Here is a 25733-nt window from a genome sequence, read left to right as displayed (position 1 = left end):
ATGAAACATGCTCGGTAGGAGCACTTTCCCATCCTTCTCCTCCTGACTATAGGCAGTAGTGAGCTGAAAACCCTACACTTGATTTCTGGGTGGCTATGGAATGTGAATTATGCCTCTCACCTTTCTGTTACACCCACTACATGTAAAGGTAGAACACCTTTCTGTTCACTGATGTTTTTGTTTGAAGGCAGATCAACAATTGCAATTACTGAAAAAACAAATGCTTGCTGAGAGTTGTCCAAGTTTTAAGATTCCCACAATCAGAAGCTGAATTAAAAATTGAGATCACACACCATGTGATAGCAAGTAAATTACATTGCTATGCTACTCACGAGAAAGAGTTTAAGTTCAAATCTTACCCTCACAGCAGAGGGTATATATATATATATATATATATATATATATATATATACACAGTAATATTAGGTTTACTTCTAAATGAGCCCTTTTTTATTTTTTCCCTTGCTGTTAGGGATGTGATAACACTTAAAAAGAAACAGGGTGTGTTGTACAGCTTAAAATTTTCCCAGCCCAAGTTTGGGCTTTTCATCTATTAAATCATACAAAGATTTTCTACCCAGTTTAAAAGCAAATAGCATTTGTCCACTTGTCTGCTTGCTGAATATGAGGATTTATCAACCAAGTTAATGGACAGTGTCTCGGTACTGCCTAACGTGTAAGGAATGTCAGATTTATAAGTATTAGCTGTCAGAAATAACTACAGGATACAACTCAATAAAAAATCTTGGCGGAGGGAGCAGAACTAGATGATGTTTAAGGTTCCTTGTAACCAAAACCATTCTGTGCTTCTGTGTCAAAACCAGCTGATAAAAAAGTGCATCCTGGCACATTTTCACTTGTTCAGCCTTTTCTTGCATACAACCCACCTCCTGTCCAGATTGGTCAGTTCTGTAATCACCCTTTTTACTCTGGAGAAGATTGTTAAAATTACAGCTGGGAAGGGAACACAGAAATCAGCAGCAATAGCCGTAAGACCCAGAAAAACTGTGATGGTTGAAAAACTACAGCAAGCTAAAGCTCACCTTGTCATTGAAGGCTCACTGGGAAGAGACTTACAGAAGAGTTAGCTCCAAATTGGCAAGACTCAATGAAGACACTATCAGTAGTCCACACTACAGGACAATGATCACTTTGGAAAAAATACCTTATTTTTAAAGAGGACAGAAAAAGACAGCTGAAAGGAAACTTCTCGATGATATCACTCTTCAGTGTCAACGTACCAGAGTCTGGTTTAAAAGAGTATTATGCTGCATAGCACATAAAACAACAATTTAAATATCAAGTTAGTGTTTCTTTAACAGAACTAATGGCAATACCAGCCAAGTAATTTGTTTCACCAGATATTTCAGAAACTGACTTGAAAAGACAGGATAGCTCCTTTGTGTCAGTGATAACTCTTCAATGGCATGTTGTAGAAGCGAAGAGCAGAGTAAACAGGATCTTGATATATTTGCTTTCTTATGTAAAGTACCTTACCAAGAGACACATAGATTAATTGGAATAAATATAAAAGACAGCTTTCCAGGAGATGTATTTGCAAGGCAAAATAAAGAGGGTTTGATCTAGCCCGTTGCAGAGACCAGAGGCCAATTATTTCTTGAGTAAATATTTTAAAAATTTATATAATCATCTTTTACTGAGTAAAACTTCACAGTCTCTGGGTTTAACCGTACATAGCCTAAAAGGATATAAATTCTGAATTTGCCTCATACTCTCTTGAGTACATAAAATTTATTTGCAAACACTGTGGTACCAGTCTATTTGAAAGGGGAAATAAAAGTAAACATGCTTTCACTTACGAAGCCGCCTCGACTGCCAAAAGCCACTGCATGCTATTAGCAATACAAATGTGTGTCGAATATAGAAAAAAACTGTAGGATTTTACCCACCTGAGACATACTCTGGTCTTGTTATTGTCCTGTTTTATTAAGCATGACACTGTTCTGTTGGCTTTAGTCCCAGGAAGTGGAATCTGAACTGTGCGTTGTTGCAAACCACCCGTGGCAGGGTCCAGTAGGTTGGCTATTTTCTCTCTCAGACTCAGAAACACTTTCATTACTATGGTAACTATCCAGTTGTTGCAGGATTAGGGTACCAAATCAGATAATTATTTTTTAATTCCTCAAATCCAAGGGAACTCCTACTTATTCTGCTAAGTCTACATATGTTTTGGGGAACGTAGATATTTACTGATGACTTGAACCTCTACATAGCCATGCCTGTAAATGAAAAAAGCACCCCTGCAATTGGCAAGATGCCCACACCCTATGCTGTCAAAGGGATTTCTGCTATATGCACAGAGGAAAGACTGCATGCATTTTCCAGGTTTATGGCATAAGCAGGTTTTCAGGGCTGGACTACAGAAACTAACACAGAGAATCAAAGCCAGGCACCTCAAAGAAAAAAGGCTCTGATGTGTTCAGCTTGCATGTCAGATCAGGACACCTCACTGCCTTGTTTTAATACATTGTTTGGCTTTTTAATAGATTAAACTGTTCTAGCAAAATCTAAGCCATCCCTCAGTCTTAGTTTGTGGCATTTGGTATAACAGCTATGGTTCAATGACACCAAAAAACCAGCCATTGTGACGCAAGCACAGACAAAACCAGGAGCATTAAATCTGCTGCACGATTTTGCCAGAGGACATGTTGGGATATCAAAGTAGAGTTCACTGTAAGTTCTCTCACTGGCAGCTGATGGGCTGAGGAAGCTGAAAACGGTGTCTTTAGTACTAGTAGTCAACAAAAGGTTAATAATTGATGAAAACATATTTCAAGCAGTTATTTTTAATCATCCTCAGCCTGCAGTATAAAAATTTAATTAACTTTTCTGCTACCTTGAAGAATATCCAAAACTAGAACTTCTGGTTGAAAATACAAGCAGTTATTCACAGGATTCATGGGTTTTCTTGATTTCTGGCAAAGGATAAAAAAGGAAAGGAGCCACACTCAATTTTTCTTTACAGTCACTTTGAAGTAGTCATAGTAATAATAATCAGGAAGAGACTATATAAAAGTTTGGCCTCTAGTTACAAGCTTTGTGGCCATATCTTTATTAGTTATGAATGTTTAAGAAATTATTTTCCAAAGCAATTATTTGCTGGGCTGGGAGAAGCTCTTTCGTAGCTATAGATACACTGAGACATTTTATTACTAAATTATTCTTATTTTACTAAGAGAAGAACAGGGAATGCTACACAGATTTAAGCGCTCACCAAGATAAGTTACACCTTCATTATAAGGCCTTATCAAAAGAGATTGGCAAATCTTTCCCTTACATAGGAAAGACACCGTGTTCTTACGTCCCCATCATGTGCTAAAGGGATGTGTTTTTTTAATCTTCACAAAATGTGCTTTGCTTGGAGATGCTATTTCTTGTCTTAGACAAACTGAAATAGGAAAAAAAAGGAGGGTACATCAGCTTTATGTCTGAAAGAAGAGACTTACAGCTGAAATTCGTGATGGTTGATCTGAGTTTAATTTGATTCTGTTTATCAGTTTCTCAGCTTAAGGGGAAAGGAAAGAGAGCAGCATGGAGCAGAGGAGCATGCTGCCAAGGAGAACGGTGAGCACAGTGTTAAGCACAGAGGACAGAGACACACACACACACACACAGGTCTGCTGTGGAGTACATAAGCTGTGTTCATGCATATGAGGTGGTTTGAGCCCTTAAACTGGAGGGAGTAATGTAGAGAGACATTTTGAGACAACAGCACTGATGAAGCAACCTAAGCTAGAGATTAGTCTCACTGGACAAAGAGATGTATAAACAAGTGTGAAAAACAACTCACCAAACGTCATATATAAGCAGAAACTGGTATGTTATCAATACAGAATTCCCTTCCTTGCCCTTGTTCTGCAGTTCTGCATAGCGCTGCTGTCCTACAAAGAGAGGAGAAGCAAATTTCTTCCAAAACTGGATTGATACAACTCAGAAGCCATGGTGCACTACCCAGCTAGCCCAGTCTGCCTCCTCTCCTGTACAGCACATAAAACACTTTCAGCAACTCTTGCCCACCCCAAGTGGACTGAGCCAGAGAAATCCTACTACTGAAATCCCCTAGATTTTGTTACTTAATATTAGGTAAACAGTATAAAGTTTGCAAAAACATTTTGGCAGGGTCCATCTTTACTATATTCACAAAGTCCAAAGCTGGTATAGTACCAGTCCTATTGTACCAGTATCCCTCACATTAAGTGCCTGAACAGAGACAAAACAGCCTACACTGAGCTGTGTGGTTTCCAGGATGCAAGCTTGGGAAGGCTGGTCAAGTCCTTGGTTGTTTCTCAAGAAGAGGACATGGGAGTAATTCAGCATGTAAACTCTGAAGCTTTGCTGGCAAGTTTTCTAAAGTTTGTAAAAAAACATCAGGGAAGATATTATTAAAATTGTCTCACTGGTTTCAATATATGCAGAGGAATCTCTGCATATTAGTATGACTTACCCAGGAAACTTGTTATTTAAGATTTCACTATTCAGTATTCTTTGCAGGAAAATAATTTCACAGGAATCTCTGCACCAAAAAAGAACATTGTTCATTTGACTAGTGCACCAAAATCCTGTTATTAAACTTATTTTTCCTGGGAGGAATGATGTAGAATCTTGAGGGGATAGTAGATGGATTTTAGATGGTTACTTAAGCACTTTTTGGACTTAAAACATGCCTGCCACAAAGAATCTGCTCTGCTTTTATTCACGCATCTTGTTGAATGGCTAAGGGGAGGTGGCAGGTGAAAACTACCTTACGTAAAACTAACTCACAGTGAGTGGTATTTAGGAGCACATTCCACTGCTCCAAACAGTCTGAGCTATCAGAGGCACTGGATGCAATTTTCAACAGTGGTTCAGCCTGCTGTGGAGGCAGGAGACCGTAGCAGTCTTCCTTAAGACACATATGACAACAACACATGCTCACACTGCTGGGCACTGAGGAGCTCAGCTACTCTTTCTGCCTCTAAGACTTAGTTTTCATGCCTTAGTTTTCACGACTGTATTTAGGTACCTACCTTCAGGTTCCTAATTTTTAGAAGTCTTCCTCCAAAAATTTAACACAGTTACATTGTATATACAGTTCTTTCTTTTCCCTTACTGTAGGCTAAGAGCATTTAGATCTGAATGGATCATTCAAAACATAAAGGCTTTTTTTCATTTTATAGTGAACAGAAGCCGTTAGATTATTACCTTCCTGGACATAATTTCTTTTCATCACCCAAACAGCCTACATTTAGAGCTGTCACTCACATCTCCTGTATTGCCATTTCGGAGCATTCATCAAAACAGAACCTCCCTGGAACACTTTTCTTGCAATGATCACCACTCAGGGTGTAGTTTTCACAACTTTAACTGAAACAGATGATCCTTCTCTAAAATGGTTTGTCTCCTCTTCATCTCTTTTGGAGCTGATGCTCAAAGTTTGACTTTGTGTTCTGCACTGACCTTTGTTTGATCAAGTGGGACACAGTTCAGAGCAAGGTCAGAAGGGGAAGCAAGATGACCCCCTTCTACCCATCCTGATCTGGTCAATTGGTTTAGCAACCTTTCTTCCTCTTTTTTTGGGAATGAGCCAGACACCACTTCTGACTTAGTGAGGAGAAAGATCATATCATACTGTACTTTAACTAACACACCTGTCTTTAAATATACATTGGTAAAAGTTCCTCTTGCTGACTAACAGTTTAGTCAATTCAAGCAGCATAAAGTTAGTTATCCCTCTATCACATTATCTCAAGTCTCTTTCCCACACACCATTTTATGCCATGGTGCATTTTATGCCGTGAACATGTACGTATCTTTTATCTTCTGTTAAGTGATTCAAACTTCTTGTTTTACTTGCTTTTAAATCCACAATGACTAGATCTTCCTTGCCTCTTCTCACTGCATTTGAAATGCATTCCTTATTTCAAATAGGAGAAAATATTTCCAACAGGACCCTGTTTTCTGTCTCCAGATGCAAATATAGATACGATTGCCAGCTGGTACATTTCAATTAGAAACATTTGCAAGTTGGTGACAAAAACCAGACATTCCTCTTTGACTTCTACAAGCCCAATCGTCAATAACAGAATCTATAAATCCCCTGAAAAGCTACACAACGCACAAGGCAAGTGCATTTCCTGTGGTTAAATGCAGAATGATCTGCAAGCTGGGAGGGAGATTCTGCTGTTTTAAAGGTTTAAGGCCATCATTTGCATCCTAGAGTGCTCTCCACTCCCTTCTGGGCCACTCAGCACCAGCTCCTGGCAGATGCCAGATGCTCAGACTTAGCAGTCAGCACGGACTCAACATTTTCTACACCTACTAGAATTTCTTACCTGTGTTGCCACAGCAACTCAGCATGTCCAGTTTGTGTGAAGACACTAGTCTGTTTCCATAGGAACTAAGCACCCAGACCTGCCCTGAAACTTCAGCTGGCAAAACATGAAATTTGTCCAATAACAGGAAAATCAAAGAATGAAAGGCAGGTAGTTAACTAAGAGAATCTGTGTTGCATACGCATGTGACTGTACGGGAAAACCAGCCAGGGAATATTTACTCTGGCTCATGACTGAGTAAATTTGGACTCTGACTGGAGTGTTAAGCCACTGATCACACACTCCAAGACAGCTCTGTAAAAACATAAATTGAGTTTTTTTTCTCTCAGTGATTGGCAACTTTATTATTTATATCTTCTCAAGAAGTTGAAAGGGCAGGGATACAGAGAATTTGAGAGTTTTTTCAATCCAAATTTCTCCAGAGTGACCTAGAAAATGACATAACCCCTCCTACAAGTAGATTTAAATATCTGTAAATGAAGCAGGATTATTCTTGTGGATGATTGCGTGAAAACAGTTATTTTAACAAGACCACTTAAAGTAGTATCAGGAAAATCATAACACTATTAATCCTTTAGGAGGGCATATATATATTTAATAAAAATATACAGGAAAAACCTGAAGACAGTTAAAATAAATTAAAACCCACACCTGCTTTCACAGCACTTTGTAACTATTGTCACAGAAAGACTCCAAAGGATACGGCCATAGGATGCAAAATGCAAAGGATTTTTCCAGACACTTGGAAAAATTTCTACTTTGGCTCCAGTCAGATATTGTTGCATTACATCACCAGTGATCAAAGACTTAAACAGCAAGATAGGAGATTTAGGCAGTGAACTGGGCTTCAGATGTATAGCAAACATCGTCTGACAGGCGTGAACTGACGGAAAAAACAATAAACCAACCAACCAACAAGAAAGATACTGTGGATAGGTGAACATCTCAAATGGCCCTAGGCACCCTGAATCCCACACCTCAGCACAGCTGAACCAGCTCTCAGACCTGCACAGGCTGTGCTGATTTGAATTCTAGTGATTACAAAGGGAGCTCAGAAAAGTAGCTCAGCTTCAGGCACCTCATTTTAGACAGCTCACTTTCAAGCTAAATCCTGCTCTGGGGAGATTAAAATTGACAGGCGAAACTCGGCACTGTAAGGCGTTTATATATTTTTTTTTTCTGTCCTTTTACCCATTGCCTCATATCTTTTAAACATGTAATAATATGTATGGATGAAAGAATAGGAAAGTATCTCAACTTGACAAAAGCAGTCATGGTACTTTCAACATCATCCTACAAAGGTAAAAAAAATGAGCTCTAAATTAGTGCTTATATGAGCAGAGATAATTGTTTTGTGTGTAAAACATATGCTGATATTCATCTAAGCACAGAATAGATGAAGAAACGTGCTGGAAGCACTCATCTGAAGATTTTAAGTACTTTATTTCTCTGGCATGTTTTATAAGTCACACAAGCTGCTTTGTGATATACCTTATAAACATGAACTCACACATGAACACAGAAAAGCTGCAGTAATCACAGAATCATTTAAGTTGGAAAAGACCTCTAAAATCATCAAGTCCAACCTTTGGCTGATCACCACCTCATCAACTAGAAGGTGGCACTGATCCTGTCATTTCTTGAACACTTCAGGGACGGTGACTCCACCACCTCCCTGGCCAATCCATTTCAATGCTTAACAACACTTTCCATGATGAAATTCTGACGTCCAACCAGAACCTCCCTTGGCACAGCTTGAGACTATGTCCTCTCATCCTGTTGCTGGCTACCTGGGAGAAGAGACTGACTCCCACCCAGCTACAACCTCCTTTTGGGTAGTTGTAGAGAGCAGTAAGGTCTCCCCTCAGCCTCCTTTTCACCGGGCTAAACACTCCCAGCTCCCGAGGGTTGGGCTTGATGACCTCAGAGGTCTTTTCCAACCCAGCTGATTCTATGATTCTGTGATAAATGAGTCTTGATTTCAGCTGCTCAGCCTGGTATCCATCATTCTAGGAATGTATTATAAAATTTATAAACTGCAACAAGTCTTTATAAATTTAACAAGTCTTCTAATAATTAGAACAATATAAGTAAAACTTAAAGATACACTCCAGGCATTTTTAACAAATTGTATCATACGCAGATTAGAAAGTTGAAGTAAGGCCAAATGACCATTTGTTGCTAAGCTACTTGTGCAAAGCAAGTTATGAGTAATAACAGATCTATTCAAAACTTTAAAGGAAACGAGAGGCTTTTAGAAGTATGACAATTAATCCTAAATTACATCTGAAAAATCCTCGAAGTGCCTGAAATTTTGAAAGCCTGCCCTGGGGGAAACAAGCAACTCTGCTCATCTCAGCAGAAAGTCCACTTTGGAACTTGGAAAAGTGTGTCCCCCCATTTAACTCCACTACAGACATCAAATTATTATTGCTCTCAGCTACTGTCTTGAATGTGATCTGGATTTCAATTGTTGCAAGATCCTTAAAAAGGTATTTTCTCAATTGAAAAAATAGAATTCCATGCTAAAAGAGGTCCTCATGAAGCAGTCTAGAAGGAATCCCCAAAGGGATATCATCCTTTACAAAGTCAGAGCAATGAAGACTGCAAGTGGAATCAAAAATATTCTCCTTTTTCCACACCATGCAGCTGGAAGAGCCAGCTTACAGATCTATCTGCAAGAGAAGAATGAGGGATTGTGATTTAATGCCGTTTCAGTCCTGGGCACTGCTGAGGTACCACCTCAAATGCTGTGTCCAGTTCTGGGCCCTCACTGCAAGAGAGACATTGAGGGGCTACACAGTGTCCAGGGAAGGGAACAGAGCTCGGAAAGGGGTTGGAGCAGCTGAGTGAGCTGGGAGGGCTCAGCTTGGAGAAAATGAGGCTCAGGGGGGACCTTCTCACTCTCTGCAATTCCCTGACAGGAAGGTGGAGCCAGGTGGGGCTCAGGTTCTGCTCCCAGGGAACAAGGAACAGGATGAGAGGAAAACTGCTTCAAGTTGTGCCAGGGGAGGTTCAGGCTGAGTATTGGGAAAATATCTTCACTGAAAGGGTTGTCAGGCAATGGAAGGGGGTCCCTATCCTTGGAGGTGTCCAAGGAATGACTGGACGTGTCACTCCATGCTCTGGATTGGGTGACAAGGTGGGCGCAGGTAACAGGTTGGACTCGAAGATGCTGGAGGTCTTTTCCAACCGTAATGATTCCATCATTCTGTCCACTTGTTTCCTATAGGCAATGACTGACACTCAGATTCTTTTTTAACTTCAAGCCCAATAAACACGGGGCACTGAAGCGATGACAGTTCAGTTTAGCATAGCCAGTCACTGTCAGATAGCTATCTAACCTTTTTAAAGGTTACTAAAACACTAAAACATTTTTCCTGAATGCCGAAGTATTAATGCCACAGCTACAAGCTGGCTGCTTAGGAGGAAGAAATACCCATTCAGCACAACAGGAAGACATAAAGACTACTGAATGTCATAAAAAACAATGCCCACAGATATCACTGACAACATCTAGAAGGGGAAGAGCTGCTTTACTGCTTTTTTATCCAAACTGCTTTAGACAGCAGATTATTTTCTCATGATAGTACACTTTTAGTAATGCAATAAATGATTTAAATAAATGATTTAAATAAAATAACCTCACATAATACTAATGCAACCTGTCAAATATTTTTATATATTTCTATAGTCCTGACCCTGGCATCTGTGGGGTTTAAGCTGTTTTTACCCTCAGAAGGTCTGACAACAAGGGTTGCCCAAAACCAGTGAGTTTACATGGGAAGTTTTGTGGGAGACCAACACTCTGTCTCTCTGTTTTGAGTTCTCAGATGGTGTACTAAGGTTGTGGAAACCTTTCTGTATGACATTATAAACTGAAAATACAAGAAAAATTACAGAAATGCATAAAGTAATGTAAAATTATTGTTTTTTTATTATTTGATGTAAATTTTATATTTTACCAAAGGTACTTTTATTCTCTGTTTACAAAGCCAAAAATTTATCTGGATCACTTGCAAGTCAAATAGGGACATCAGATGAAAAAGAACATTTTTCAATGACCAGTTACCTGAGTTACAGTGCAATATTTAATTTCAGACAGTATTGCTCTTAGGACATTTTACAGTAAGAAATAATAAGCTTTATCAAGTCAAAACCTAAATCAGCACTTTTCATAAATTTAAGAAGTCTCATAAACCAAAAACATGAAATATCTTATGTAATGTATACTATAATTTTTTGCTTGCCTCTACAATAAATTAATGCCCTGGATGACTTAAGCATTGCAAAAATATTTACAAAAAGAAGATAAAACACAGTATAAATTTTTTTCTCAAAGACATAATTCTTCCGAGAAATAGTTTGGTACCAAGAATGAAATTTCAAGTCTTACAAAATTGCTTCTCACTTATTTAAATTCATGAAGGTAAATAAATAACACGGAATTATACAAACAAACATTGATATCCTCATACAGGTTTATGCAGTAAAAGCATGAATCTCTTCTTGGGAGTATCCAAGATCCTTCAGACACCTGAAAGTCACAAATCAAATTGTCAATATTAATATTTGGAACTCAAAACCCACCACAGACAGAGATCAGCAACCATCTTGTTTTTATTCAAACATGCACAATGACATTTACCTCTGCAAATATATTTAGGAAACAATGCCAAGGAGCTCAGATATACTACATCAACTTTTTGGATCCTGAAAGCAATTTCTAAAAATAAATACAGATATCATTTGAATTATCTCAGATTTCTCAAAAGGTAGCATTATTATTGGCCAATTCTATCCCTCCATTAAATCCACCTTGACTTCAGCAGGACTGCAGAAATTCAAGTGACGTCATATTGGTTCAATATTTTGGAGCTGGGCAAGAGAAAGTTAGAGGATGTTTTATCTCTAAATATGTACATAATATAAGAAAAGTATTAGGTACGGACATAAACAAATGCATTAATTAAAAAAAATAAGCAAGAGAAATGTTTGTATAGAACAATTGCTTTGAACTTTACTTCTCTAACTTAATTTGTCAAGCTAACACCAACACAGAAAGCTTATTTCCTATTACTGCAACTTTTCTATGAACATCAAATTAAAAGCAGCACTTAAAGCCTTGGGGAAAACCAGTCACTGTGAAAGAGATGCTCTTACAAAGTTCTGTACAACTTAATGAAACTTACATATTTCTGATACTTACTGAGCTACACACTAAATAATAACATATTCCTCAAGTATGATGCCAAGTGATTTCTTTAAATTCTTTTTTTTTTTGAATTCCTTTTTTTTGTTTACATCTTGGAACATTTTAAAAGTTTTCTTGCAAAGCAGAAAATGTAAGGTCATTTTGAAAGGCCCAAATCAGAAACACTACAGCTGCTTTTTTAAAATTCTTTCCTTTCTAGTTCATCATTCAAAATACTCACTGTACTCCTTGTTCTGTAAAAGGTGTTGGACCACAGATGCAGATAAACACTTTGGAGTCCTTTCTGCTTCTTTTCACAAACTCAGAGAGAAGAGGTGAAGAAATCTTCCCCTGTTTACCCACCCAGTCCTTTGTTGGTTGTGAAAGAATGAACTGAACCTCAAACCTGGTAAGCAGAAGAATATTTCATAAATGTTGCCTCTGATTAGAAATCTGCCACACAAAATGCTATTGATCAAGACACTGATGACTTTACATGGTGTCATCACATGACACTAATTACTTTCCTGTTCTGCTCAGCTCCCCACTGCAGTGTCAGATCTGAGAGATATTTTAGTTGTTCTTATCGATCAACCCACTCAAATTACCTCTAATATTGCATATTTGACTATTTAACCAAATCTTTCAATGTTAAAAATTCTAGCTGCATATTTCACCTATCAAAAAAAGGTAAAAACCAACAAACCAACACCAAACCCCTCAAAACAACAACAACAAAGAAATCAGCTGGGACCAATTAAGATACTACAGCACAGATTTTACTGTGAAAATGTCAGCACAATTTCATTAATGAGAAAGTATTATAAGTGGTTTCAAAAACTCACTAACTGAACAGTAATTCAGTAAAAAAACAAGCACTTGTATATCTGAGGCTCTTACTGAAAGGGAAAAAAGCTTTTTACTGTAAATTTACACAGTGTCTAGACTATGAAGCTTTGAATGTGCCAGACATCACAAGGGTATGAAATAGTATTGATTTTTCACTTCAGTGTTGTGAAGGAACAAGCGGTTTCAACCAAGAAACAATTCAACTACGAATTAGGTAAGCATAAAGAAAACATACTTTTATCATGTAAAATCTAAGCAGTGACAATTTATCTAGTGATAACAGCAAGGGAACTGAAATTAAAAGGTAAGCTGACAATCCTGTGTCTCCTGACAGAACTATGGCCAGCTAAATTAAGTTGACGTTACATGGGTACTAGTGCATTTTAATCCACAATTAAAATGTAACTGAGGTAAAAATCCAAAAACTAGTACAGAAAAATGAAAGTAACAAGCCTATTAAACTTTGAAGTTCTACATGAATACTTTTCCCACAAGTGACACCAAAAAGACTTTTCAAGACTTCTCTAAATTCAGAATGTTGCTCCTCAGGTACACTACTCTCTATCACTTCTATGCCTCTCTTCACTTATCTGTGTTTTCTACTGTTAAGGCTAAGGCAAATTTTCTTCACCATCAAAAGGCTTCTTAGTCTTAAAAATCACCTCATCTAACATTTAACTATCCAATAACCATCTACTAAACACTGTCCAATGAAATCCCTGGCTTCCTCTGGGAACCTACAGAACATAATGACATAACCTCTGCTATGCATCTGTGACCAATACAACTCCTTCCACTCCCTAAGTCCCATTATATCCTTAGCAAAGAACTTATGGAATCAGAATCCTTGTGACAAATCTGTACAGTTAGTCTAAACTCCAAGATTTGTTTTCCTACAGACTGAGATGGTTCAAGTTGTTCTCCACCAGACTTTTAAATACCTTTCATCTTTAAGCGCTAATTGCTCTAGTTGGTTTCTCCAAAGTATGTCATCTTCTGTTTTGTTGAAGAAGATCAGCTTCACTGTCCTTAAAAAAACAAAAAAAATAACTGCAGACTGTTTCTGTATTTGAAACACGTTAAACAATCAGAACTTACTGTATCATACAGAAACCTTTTACTTACACCTTTTCTTTGTTTTTTTTTGCAACTCTGTAATCCTTACATCTTTTTGCCACTCAATATAATTTTTTTCTTGCTGTAACTGAAAGTCTGTTGGACTAGTGGCCTTTCTTCTAAATCCCATAACCCTGTCTGCATTTGCACCCTCTAGTTCAGGAACCGCTGTCCTAAGAAAAACAAAGTCTCTTAAAGTTACTAAGACCTGATTGAAATGACAACAAAACTTGTCAAGTTTTATCTAGTCGTTTCTCATTCCTTGAGCACTACAATTATTAGCTGGTATATGAACTCTGTACACCTTCTTAATATTATACACACCAGCTTGTAGAGGTGAAACTGGAATGAGGAAGGTTATGTCAATGTTAATTTCATAAAGATGAAATATTAACATAGAGGAGAAAATTAACTCATAACTTCAAAAGCTAACTACAGCTCTGAATGAGGTCATCTCAGTTGATTTATAAAAACTATTTGCTAGTTTTACAAGTGTTATATTTGCCAAATAGTTCACATAAAAATAAATGTTTTGTCATTAAGGTCAGTGCCATTAACTCTTCAGATTTTTATACTACAGTGGAGGTAAAACACAGACTAACATTACAAAACAGAATTTACCATTTGATGAAGCCACACAAATCTACCTTCTCCTTTATTGCTAATAACAGACTAAAACCCTGTGGAAAACTGGTATAACCACAGAATCACAGAATATGCCGAGTTGGAAGGGACCAACAAGGATCAAGTCCAACCCTTAGCCCTGCACAGGACCATTCCCAAGTGTCACAGCATGTGCGTGACAGTATCATCCAAATGCTTCTTGAACTCTGTCAGGCTTGGTGCTGTGACCACTTCCCCAGTACCCAACCACCTTGTGGGTGAAGAACCATTTCCTAATATCCACTGTAAATCTTTCCTGACACAACCTCAGGCCATTCCCTTGGGTCCTGTCACTGATCACCACAAAGAAGAGATCAGTGCCTTCCCCTCTTCTTCCCTTCATGAGGAAGTTGTAGACTGCAATGATGTCTCCCCTCAATCTCCTCCAAGCTGAACAGGCCAAGTGACCTCAGCTGCTCCTCATACAGCTTCTCCTCAAGGCTCCTCACCATCTTTGCTGCCCTTCACTGGAAGCTCTCTAAGAGCTTAATCTCTTTCTTATATTGGGGTGCCCAAAACCGCACACAATATTCAAGGTGAGGCCGCACCAACACGTAAGACAGATGATGTACTGTTAAATGCAAGCAGTTCCTGAACTAATCCCAGAGGGCTTGCTTTTTCTACTCAGGCACAGCTCTGCAAAGAGAGAGCATATTGCTGTGCTGTCAGAAGCAGTAAGTTCATGCCCTACTTGCAGGAAGCCAGAGCACTGGGATGCGTGCAGAACCACAAGGATATCTGTCAGCTAAGCTTGCTGGTCTTGCACATCACACAGCCCTGCAATTCCAGTTCCACAACAAGGCACTCTCACTACCCAGTGTCCCATTTACAAGCCAAGCTTGACTCTAAGAGACTAGCGCTAGACACAGTACGTTTATGTGATGCTGCACAGGAACTATTAATTCCTATCACCTCATGGTCTATACTTCGCAGAGAGCAATCTTTCACACATATTTTCACATATCTTGCACATATGCTAGGGCTTCTGCAGAGAGTTCATGATCTCCAGCTGCTCTTCAACTGCAGTTTAGAAGCCCATGTTCTCCCAGCCTGAAGAAACCACATTTTTCTGATTACTGACCTTTTTCCTCCTTCACAAGCACTTCAAAATACCAGGAAAACTCTTATAAGCTACATCAAATGCCAAAGAAAAGGGATCATCTTGTATTTGAGAAACATTTCATTTTCTGCTGCCAAAATATAAAAACTCATAAACATATAAAATACATATGTTGTATATCATACACATCACCTGTAGTGAAACTGAGAGAAACAAGTCCCAGATGCACTACAACTCAAAATGAGATACAGTGAACAAGCTTTGGAAAACTTGCCTGGTATAAAATAAAACAAAACTTGCCCCACATCAGCCAAACTGTATCCTCACTGGGGTCCTCTGAAAACCCGGAAAATAAAGCCCACTACAAAAAAGAATGCAGCACTCTAAATGCCAGCATGGTGCACCACAGCACCGAGCGTTACACAGGTGGGGAAAAAAATCAATAGAAAGTGAATAGGAAAGTCATGCATTTTGTTCTTTGGGTACAGAGATACAAATTGGTTACTTGAGACATCCTTACAGATACTCCCCAGTGTAGACAAATATATCTGCTGCAGTGCTCCTCAGTACTCGGCACTATCAAGAGAACAGAAAACCCAGCTAAAATGAAGAGATATGATCCCCATTAGTAAAGAAAAGTAGGTTGAGAGAATGCTGACAAAGTTTAGATAACAAATTAGAAAGTTCATCAGCCCTTTGGAAGGAAATGGGGTGAATCTAGCATACTGGAAACTACTTCAAGGGATGTAGATTTCAATAAACTAAAAAAAAAAAATGGTATGTGAGGTCCTATAGAAAGCTGTACAGACAGGAGTCAGAGACCCTTAAAGGATTTTAGGAAGAAGAGGAGGTAGAAAGTTACAAAGTCACCTTCCAAACAAGAATGATGATGAAAGTGGGATAGTATATTAAAAGTGAATATGAGGATAGAGTGGTAATTTAGGAATGAAAAGCTGGAGACCAGGGAAGATACAACTATCAAGGAGAACCAATAATAGACTACAAGCTATACTTGAGTATAGACTCCTATACTTGAGAAGAGAATTAGCCCTCCATCTAGTGCTTAGTGCCTTCTTAAAGGAATGTATCCATTAACTGATAACTGACTGCAGTTATACACCATCAGTAAAAAAGGAGCAAAAAACCTTCATCTTAAGAAGGAAGCGTAGAGGACTGCTATTCTTTTTTAATTAATACTTTGGCCAAATACAATTTGGCCTCTAAGAAAGGAAACAAGTCATTATGACTTCATGCACAAAAGGATAACACAGGTAGGAAGAGAACAAATTGTTTTCCCCATTTACTGTAGGCAAGAAATAGCAGATTCAAGAGATAACAGGGAAACTTTGACTAGACAGCAAGAATGAAAATCTATTGATCCCAGCCCATTACATAACAGCAGATGCTGCCTAGGGAAGCTGCAGATCCTCCAGCACTCACAATGCAGCCCCAGAAGTTCAGCAGCACTCGCCCAGCACTCCAGATAGAGGTTGCTTTGGCACCCTCAGGTGACAAGTCAATCACTGTATAGATTATTTCTCATCTTTCCGCAATTCGTGTTCTAGCAAGTGCAATTCAAGCTTAGGATAACAGTTATTTTGCTAAATAAGATAATTCTATGCAAAGTATATTTATGTTGTTTATATATACATGTATCTCATACATATAAACATACATATATTAAAGACACTCTTGTAATATTTTCCTAAAAAAGAAATTAATGGTTAAAGAGCACATATAAGGCCAAGAAACTAAATTGCCTGGAACAGTCAGAAAAACAAATGATTAAGTGTCTGCATATAACCAGAACCTGTACCAGATCAAGTCATTCACCTAACAAGCCTCCACAGCAAGAAGGAAAAATTTTTTTACTTTGAATTGACCAGTAAGGAAACAGATGCTGCTGCTTCCTAAACTAACATTTAATTTGCATAAGAAACAATGCTGAAAAGTGTTAAAAATGTGCTTCCCAACAGTTGTAGTCCTTCTCAGTGCAAAAAACAGCACCTACATTTAAATATTTCAATGCTAAAAAGAGACACTCAAATGGAAAGCCAGTTAAAAAAAAATGCAGATCATGCATGTTGAGGATAGGCAATAACCAAATATGTGCAAGTTGCCTAAGCTTCTGACACTCTTCCCTTAAGCATGCCAGTTTTTGGCATAAGTTGAAGAAAAATGCTTTCATACCATTTTATTTTGTTAGTTGTTTTATTAACACTGAGGCTTGCCCATTATGTTTCTTCCTTCTAACTTGGGTTAAATCAAAAGAATCGTACATACCTGAGACAACTAACTTCAGTCAGAGCAAAATTCAGCAGTTTAACCATTGGTGTGAAGCCTGTGCCTCCTGCCAATAAAATGAGATCTTCTGAAGCTTGAACTTGCGACTTCTTGAAGTTGCCTTCAGGATTGCTGACAGAAATATAGTCTCCTTTATTTAAAAAAAAAATGAAAAAAGAAAAAGGTAAACATTAAGTGGATGAAAACAAGCTAGTTAGTATTCTGATTTTTTAAAGGCCATTTCATATTGCCTTCACCTTTGTAGTAGTAAAGTTTCTTTCAGAAAGTTACTATACACTTCACATAAGAATCACTCTTGTTAAGAGACATAAAATCAAAATGTTTTTTCTTGGTGGATTTTACAAGGTATGAGTGCACAAACATTTGCGAAGTCAATATTAAAAATCTACCTCTGTATCTGAAATGAAAAAGGGAGTGCATCTTAAGTCCCGTAAAACAGACCTAGCTTTCTTCATGTGAAAGTAAAAGAAAGTGTTCTCAGAGCATCTGACATCAATGATCAACTCTAATGTGGGATACAGTTCACACAGATCAGTCAGGAGAGCTTTATGCAATGGATAACTCCTAATTACAGTGAGGATAAGCCTGTACATTTAGGGAATGGAAAGAAAGGTTTAAAAAAAGTTATAAGTATGCCCCATTGTATAAGTTGGTAAAGAGTAAGAACATCAAAATACTCAGACAGTGAATCTTAAAGACAAGGCAAACAAAAAAACCCCCCAACATATACTTACCAATTTGTAGGTGGTCAAGTGCCTGTGTGAACAGCCCACAGGAATAAATTTTAATCATTAAATATATATGCACATCATCATGGTGAGATGTTTCTTGGAAATCCAATGGCAAAAAAGGCAATACAGGTGTGTATGGTTTTACTGCCTCTGTCCCTAGAGAGCAGACCAAAAGACAGCTGAAACAGTATGAAACAGACTCTACATCCAGCTACTACAAACAGATACCAAAATAAACAAAGAGTAAATAAATAATCTGTTTAGCCCATAAAAATAATACCATCTCATGCTTTTAGGCAAGTATATTACTTTCCACTACACCAGAATTGGAAGCCTTCTACCCCCAGTTAAAAATTTCAGGTCACTGCGTAATAAGTTATTTCTGTGCTATCTAGCAATTAAGAACACTGGATTAAAAGATCTTGAGTCATCCCCAAGGAACGTGAAAATGTAAATGATTTCATTAATTTTCAAGTACCAGAACTTGTGTTTTTTCTAAATTTAAACAGAAGAGTTTTAGTACTGAACAGTTATATTTTCTTACAGTATCATTTCAAAAATCCGTTGTGTAATGATAGAAAGAAAGGTCACAAGAGCTGAACACCAGCAAAGAATTAGGCAGGGAGAAGGAGGAGAAAACAGTTCTCAATTAATGGATATTTAAAAATTCTTTTGAGAAATCTCTCTACCATGCATACTGCAATCCAAGTACAGTGACCAGTATAACCATTAATATACAAATTTTAGAAAGTATTTAAAAAAAACCAAATCAGATATTTGTTTGGCCTTCCATTTCCTTAAGTCCACCTTTTACAAAACTTTGAAGAATAGCACATAAAAATGCTTTTCAAGATACATTTGTCTCACAGCCTCGTGTTATCATTAATATTGTGCAACCAGGGTATAAAGTAGTGCTACCATGACTACTATAAATCCCTTAGAAGAAGGGGAGAAAAAAGGCAAAACCGCAACAACACCACCCTTATTTCAAAAAATTAAAAAGAACTGACTAATGGTCCATAACACACATACAGTAAGTTTTCCCCCTTCAAAGATGAACAGCACTACTTCAGGAGAGAGAATGTTCTAAAGAGAGAGTTTAAACTCTCTAACTACAACTAGGGAATTACTGGCCATGGACGTGGCATTCTTCTCAAGACTACGAAAAGGAATCCATTACTACATTCTCAATTTTTCTTACCTGTAATAGTTTGTTTGAGGTAAACATGTTGTCCAGTGGGAACACGGAGATGTGTGCCCTTAGGCAACATTAAGCAGAAGAGCTTGGTGTCATGGGTAACTTCTGTCTTAGAAACCAACTTGCATTTTCTGTAGAACAGTTCTAAAAACATGATTTTACTTGTTAGTTAAGTCTCAAGCTGTCTTTTTTTCTTATATATCTTTCACTAAGAGAGAGAGAAATGTATGTATTTCACTATCTGCAGTTATATAAACAATAGAGATGCTTCTTGTACAATTACTTTTAATTATTTATACAATTTTGGACTAAGGACTCATTTACAGCCTTACTTTAGGCCTCTGAGTTATCAGCAATGACTGTGAAGAAGTAGAAAAGCACCAAAAACTAGCACAAAACAGAACCCCTTGTACTGCACTGCACCTGCACTGAATTCACCATGCAACTACAGCACGAGTACATGTGTGCAGACCAAAACCAGCTGGTGTAATGCAAACAAAACATAAGCCAGGAGAGCACCACAGTCCTTAGCAACAGACTATCCAAACCCACCCAGCATCTCAGATATTTATTGGTCTACCCACCCCATACTGTTGCACTTTGACTGCTATTAGCACAAGAAGAATTTCTGATACAGCTTTGCACAATTTTTCAGGTACACAATTCCAATACTTAAATGCTTGTACATGACATAAAATGAAATGAACATCTGTGCTTACACAGGCAACAAACACTTCAGCACTATGAATAAATATTTTAGACACGAATTGGTGCCTTTTGGCTAACTAGGAATTATGAACTCCAGTTACATGTTCACATACTTTCTTAAATCAACTATAATGTCTTATGTACAGCATAAATTTTTGTTAACACAGCTGTTTTGGGGGCGAGGACATTGGTTTCAAATACAGTACTTTTCAACCTGTGCATCAACTACATGTCTGGCAAAAGGTAACTGAAAAAAGAAAGCATTTAAAAAATAAATAAATAAAGGCACGATGTAAGGTTTGCATTTCAGACTTCCTCTCTTACAACAGGGGTAATAACCCATCATTTATGCTGGGAACGACCTCTGTATCAAACCACTCAGTGTAATGCTGACCAGCCCTGCACCCATTATAACTAAGCAGCCATCCTGAGCTCTATAATCTGCATCATTACAGCACTTCAGGGTCTAAGTGACAATTTGAAAGCACAACAAAGTAGAGGGCTATGTGCTGTTGATTACAGCCAGAGATTGAAGAACATTAAGTAGGGATGAAGCAGCAAGGAAGAAGTACTTCAAAGAAAAAAGGGCATGGATGCTTTCCTTCTGGAAATAAAAAATGCTTACAAAGGTTAATTTCATAACAAACGCTAAATACAGGAAGGTATTTCTCAACTCTCAACTATAATACAGAAGGGGCCCTTCTCAGGGAAGCCAGAGAGGGATTCTTTGTCAGGAACTGATGAAATGATAGGACAAGGAATAATAGATACAAACTGAAAGAGGGGAAATTTAGATTAGATATCAGGAAAGCAGAGGCAAGACTAGGAAGTACCAGCTATTATAGGAGATCAGGTTCAAGGCTATCTAAGAAACCTGAAGGTGCACAAGTCCACAGAACCCGATAAGATGCATCTGTGGATTCTGAGGGATCTCACAGAGGAAGCGGCTAGCCACTGTCCATCCTATTGACAAGTTGTGGCACTCCGGTGAAGTTCCCACTGAATGGAAAATGCGAAGCATAACCACTGTGTCTGGCAAGATCACAGAGCAAACACTCCTGGAAGTTATGTATGGAAGATAAGCAGGTAACTTGTGACAGTAAACACTCCATCACTAATGTGTGAAGGTGTTAATTTCATTTTATATACATGGCCTAAATACTGATGTCCTTCAAAATTCTTTCTCGAGTCAATACAATGACTCTTCTTAAGTGAGTCTTGCCTGACAGAAAGCTTATGCAATTTTCCAGTGAAGTCTCCCTTAAATACAAGATAAAATGTAAAAGAAATTCTAGGCATTGCTGCAGATCAAGCAACCACTGCCATTGCTTCCTTGCTCTGACTTCCAAGAGCACCAGAGTCAATAAGCCTGTCAAGTCAGTAAGCAAGTCAGTAAGCCTGGCTGATCTTTATGCTTACCTAGGACTACAATTCACAAACAGACACTGATTGCTGGACTTAAAAAAAAAAAAAAAAAAACAAAAACCAAAAAAAAAACCCACCAAAACCAACTACCAACCAAAAAAGTTTAGAGGGGTTCTCAGTAAGCTAGTCTGTCCACTCTCCTTCCCCAGTGTTCCCCAAGAGTCATTTAAGGATCACTTTGAGTACTTCAGTAATTTTATTTAATGAATTACCAGTTTCCAATTAATTTATCTGTACTGCAGTTTCCTTATTCCAGGATTATCACCCCAAACATTTTGCTCTTTCCAGATATTCTTCATTAAAAACACAGCAAAAGAGTTTGCTGGAGAATAGTTAGAGTGCTCTGCGACAGTGCAGTCAATTGCTGCCTGAAGGAACAGCCATCACAATTAACATTCCCTTCTTCAATAAGTGCAGGATCACAGCCTGTCAATTCAACCACAACAGAAACCAAATAACTTTAAACAGAGGACAGCTGTCAAACCAACCATATTTATCCACCAATTGTTTAAAAGTTAAGGATTTAAACAATATGTTCTAGCTCAGCCACGCTTCTAATTGACTTTATTTCCAAGGGTATAAATAAACTCTGCTAGAACAGTCAACAGTCATCTAAATACACGCAGTTATGCCTGAAATATACTAAAACAGATTACAAAATCGCAGCTGCACATGCAATTTGTGCATGGACTAAATTAGCATCAAGTTCCTTACATACTGGTATTGCCACAGTGGAAGGCCGTGGCATTTTTCTGCATATAGCCATTTTCTTAAATTATTCAAATATCTATTAATGAGTTTATCATCTATTAATGAGTTTATCCACTAAAAATGCCTGCACAGACACAATGTAAAGCCTCTGACACGGAATAAATCTTTCTTTATTAAGATATTCTCACACCTTTCCTTTAACATCCTACAAATTCCTTACTTTGATTGAGCAAACATTTCAGATGAATCAAAAAGAATGCCTAAAGCCCTGAAAAAATTAAAGTCAATAATTCCATTTCGTACCAATCTTGAAGTAAAGCAGAACACCAGCATCTCTCCAGCTAAATAAATATTACAAAAAAAGTTTTTTGAAATTTGAAAAATAATACACAGAAAGATTGCAAAGTACAGTACACGAATAAATATGCCGAGGTTGCTGTCAGTTCTGGATGTGTGAAGTTGGTAATATAGCTGTTGACCCTGGCTGGACCCACTAGAGCCGCCCTCTCACTCCCCTCTGCAACTAGATAGAGGAGAAAAAAAAACAGCGAAGGATTCATGACTTGAGATAAGAGCTGGGAGAGGTAACTTACTGATCACCATCACAGGCACAACAGACTCAAAGTGAGGATACTAATTAAATTTATTAATAACAGGATCGGAGCAAAAGAGTGAGAAGTAAAACAATCTTAAAAACACCTTGCCCCCACCGCTCCTTCCTTCCATGTTCTCCCTCCTCCACCCCAGCAGTGCAGGGGGACGAGCAAAGGGGGTTATGGTCAGTTGTTGTTTCTGCTGCTGCTCAGGGACAGGAGTCCTTCTTCTACGAGACAGTCTTTCACAGACCTCTCCATCATGAGGCCATCCCATGGGAAGCATTTCTTCATGAAACTGCTGTTCCATGGGTCACTCCTCTATGGGGTGCAGTCCTTCACAAATGAGCTGTACTGACACGGGTCCCCCATAGGGCCCACAAGTCCTACCCAGCAAAAACCTGCTCCAGTGTGATCTCCTTTCTTCACAGGCTGCAGGTCCCCGGCAGGACCCTGATCCATCTCCCATGGATCACAGCCTCCTTCCATATCCACCTGCTCCAGCATGGGCTCCTCCTTGGGCTGCAGGGGCACAGCTGCTCCACCATGGTCTGCACCACGGGCTGCAGGGCCTCAGCTCCAGCACCTGGAGCACCTCCTGCCCCTCCTTCTGCACTGATCTTGGTGTCAGCATTGTTGTTCCCATGTTCTCGCTCCACTCTTCCCTGGCTGGAATTTTTTACTGCGCAATAACTTGCTGTTCTTAAATATGTTATCACGGAGGCATTACAATCACTCCTGATTGGCTCGGCCTTGGCCAGCAGCAGGAAGCCTGTCCTGGAGCCGGCTGGCATTGGCTCCACCAGACAGGAGAAACTTCTAACAGAAGGCACCTCTGTAGCCCCCCTCACTACCAAAACCCAGCCACAGAAACCCACTACAATAGCCCATAATACTTATCAGCTAACACTCTTACAGATATTTGGGAGTGGAGAGAGAGAAGGTAAAAAAAATAATTCATCAACTGTTTCCTGAAATTTTTTTTGCCTTTTCCACATAAATAACCTTTACCTCCCTGCTTTTCTTTTTAATTTGCCATACAGAACTTTTGTCCTGATTCACTTAATCTCACCTTTAAAAACAGAGACCTGCCTAGGTCTAAGTAAACTTCTAGTTTTGTTTGTAGCCTTTGCTGTATTAACTAAAATTAGTTCATTATCAGTGTGTTGTGCTTTAACCCTAACTCTGTCCCTGCCAAAACTAGAAGACAGTGGTTCCAACAAAATCTGGACCCACAAGCAAAAACAAGTGGCAATGCAGAAAAGCCTTTCAACAAGAGAACACCAATCCCTAATAGCAAGCTGAAGCTGAACAGTCGCTTTCATCAGCCCGTGAAGCCAAGTTAACTGCCAGATGCCAAAGACACATGATTTGCTACTATACAAACTATATATACAATACTATAAACAAAAGGTACTCTTCTCTTAATTTTGGAGCACGATGAAGTGTCCAGCAGCAAATCTTAATTTTCAAGGTGGAGAAAGTAATTAGTGACAAGGTTAGCTTTGATCAAGCTTTCCGCAGACATCAAGTGCCAGCATCACAGCTCCTGATCTCAGAGAAGCATCCCTGCAGCCTCCTGCTAGCAAAGCTTTGCCACAAAAACCCAATATTATCACAGGGCAGAGATATTACTCTTCAGACTGAACTTCTTCCTTTGCTACAATCAAGAACTGCAGCACACTGATTCATAGGCATACAAATTTAATTTTACTAACAAAACTGCTGCACAGATAATGATACCTTTGGAGAGTATCAGCCTTTTGCCTACTGTTTCTTCCTTGTCATTAAAGGGAGTTTAGGCATTTTTCCTTGAATTACGTTTTTTGCTTTTCTTCAATGATAAAACTACAAAGACAACCCTTATGTCTTACTTGTTAGTCATAATGCTAGGTATGCTAAAGCAGCAACATTAGCCTACTCACTTGGAATAGAGAGTTTTGAAGTATAAAAGCCGAATCCCTCTGCCGCCCCTCCGTTTCAAGTGGAAGGTTTCCAACCCACTTCCAGCAAGCATGTATCACCCAAAAGTGTCCATCAGCCAGCTGAATGTTAATCCTTGTTTTGATCAGCTTATTTCATTACAGAGCCTCAAATACTATTAGTGCCAACCTAATGGAGATTAGACCACACAGCTGAAGGAAGGTGGCTGCCCATTCCTCCTGGCAGCAACCCAGTCTTGGAGTCAAGACAACAATTTTCTATAAAATAGTTAGGAGTCAGAGTTTCTTCACCCATAACATTATTTTGCTTCCACAGAAGCGGAAGCAAAAATGAAAATTCTGCAATTTAGTGTAAGGAAGCACAATTCTAGGCAGAAAAGGAGACTGTCTACTTCACACTACACCGAATAAACAGAAGCCTACAACAGGTAGATTTTATGGTTGAGCTGAAAGCACAGGATTGGAATGAAGGGAAGACATGTAGGCTTGAATATGTTTCTTCTATAAACCCTCTGGTATCCTCAATTTTAAATTTGGAGGTTTTAAAATTAAAAAACTGCAGAATAAAAGTTTCTGGAGCAGAGATTAAAGAGCCATAGATACCACTTTATTTGGAAGATTCATCACCTTTTTAATCGGGGAACTGAAGAAACCTAGGCTCAGTAAGCCCTTTAATTTAAGTTTTCTGAAGATTCAATTTAAGCTGATGTGAACTCAGTCACTGAAACATAATAAAGTAAATTATAAATTATATAGAAGATCTTATACCTTATAATTTATATAAATTATATAAAAGGTATTTTATACCTTATAACAGTCCTCTGCATTACAGGACAAATATTACATTGGAGATTGAATTCCTATGAAAAAAAAGGTAAAATAAATAATCTAGAAAGCATCGGTTAT

At 38.4% G+C, this 25733-nt stretch overlaps 1 protein-coding gene across 5 annotated transcripts in view; it reads right to left on the bottom strand.

Annotated features, from left to right (window-relative positions):
• Positions 1 to 10273: 10273 nt before the first annotated feature.
• Positions 10274 to 25733, bottom strand: part of LOC114069459 (cytochrome b5 reductase 4) — a 32616-nt gene continuing 17156 nt past the window's right edge. For all 5 annotated transcript variants that reach the window (XM_027906245.1, XM_027906247.1, XM_027906248.1 and 2 more), the window contains 6 exons: positions 19451 to 19591; positions 18253 to 18405; positions 17498 to 17648; positions 13317 to 13403; positions 11768 to 11932; positions 10274 to 10869 (listed from right to left, as the gene is read on the bottom strand). In XM_027906245.1, the coding sequence (XP_027762046.1) occupies positions 10815 to 10869; positions 11768 to 11932; positions 13317 to 13403; positions 17498 to 17648; positions 18253 to 18405; positions 19451 to 19591 (752 nt within the window). In that variant the 3' untranslated portion in view covers positions 10274 to 10814. The remainder of the gene's footprint in view (positions 10870 to 11767; positions 11933 to 13316; positions 13404 to 17497; positions 17649 to 18252; positions 18406 to 19450; positions 19592 to 25733) is intronic.

Source organism: Empidonax traillii, unplaced genomic scaffold, assembly GCF_003031625.1.
Source record: "Empidonax traillii isolate 1590-97213 ecotype Southwest subspecies unplaced genomic scaffold, ASM303162v1 scaffold1267:size142893, whole genome shotgun sequence".
Classification (NCBI taxonomy): Eukaryota; Metazoa; Chordata; class Aves; order Passeriformes; family Tyrannidae; genus Empidonax; species Empidonax traillii.
Note: the sequence above shows the minus strand (reverse complement) of the source record. Positions and strands in the feature narration are given on the sequence as shown.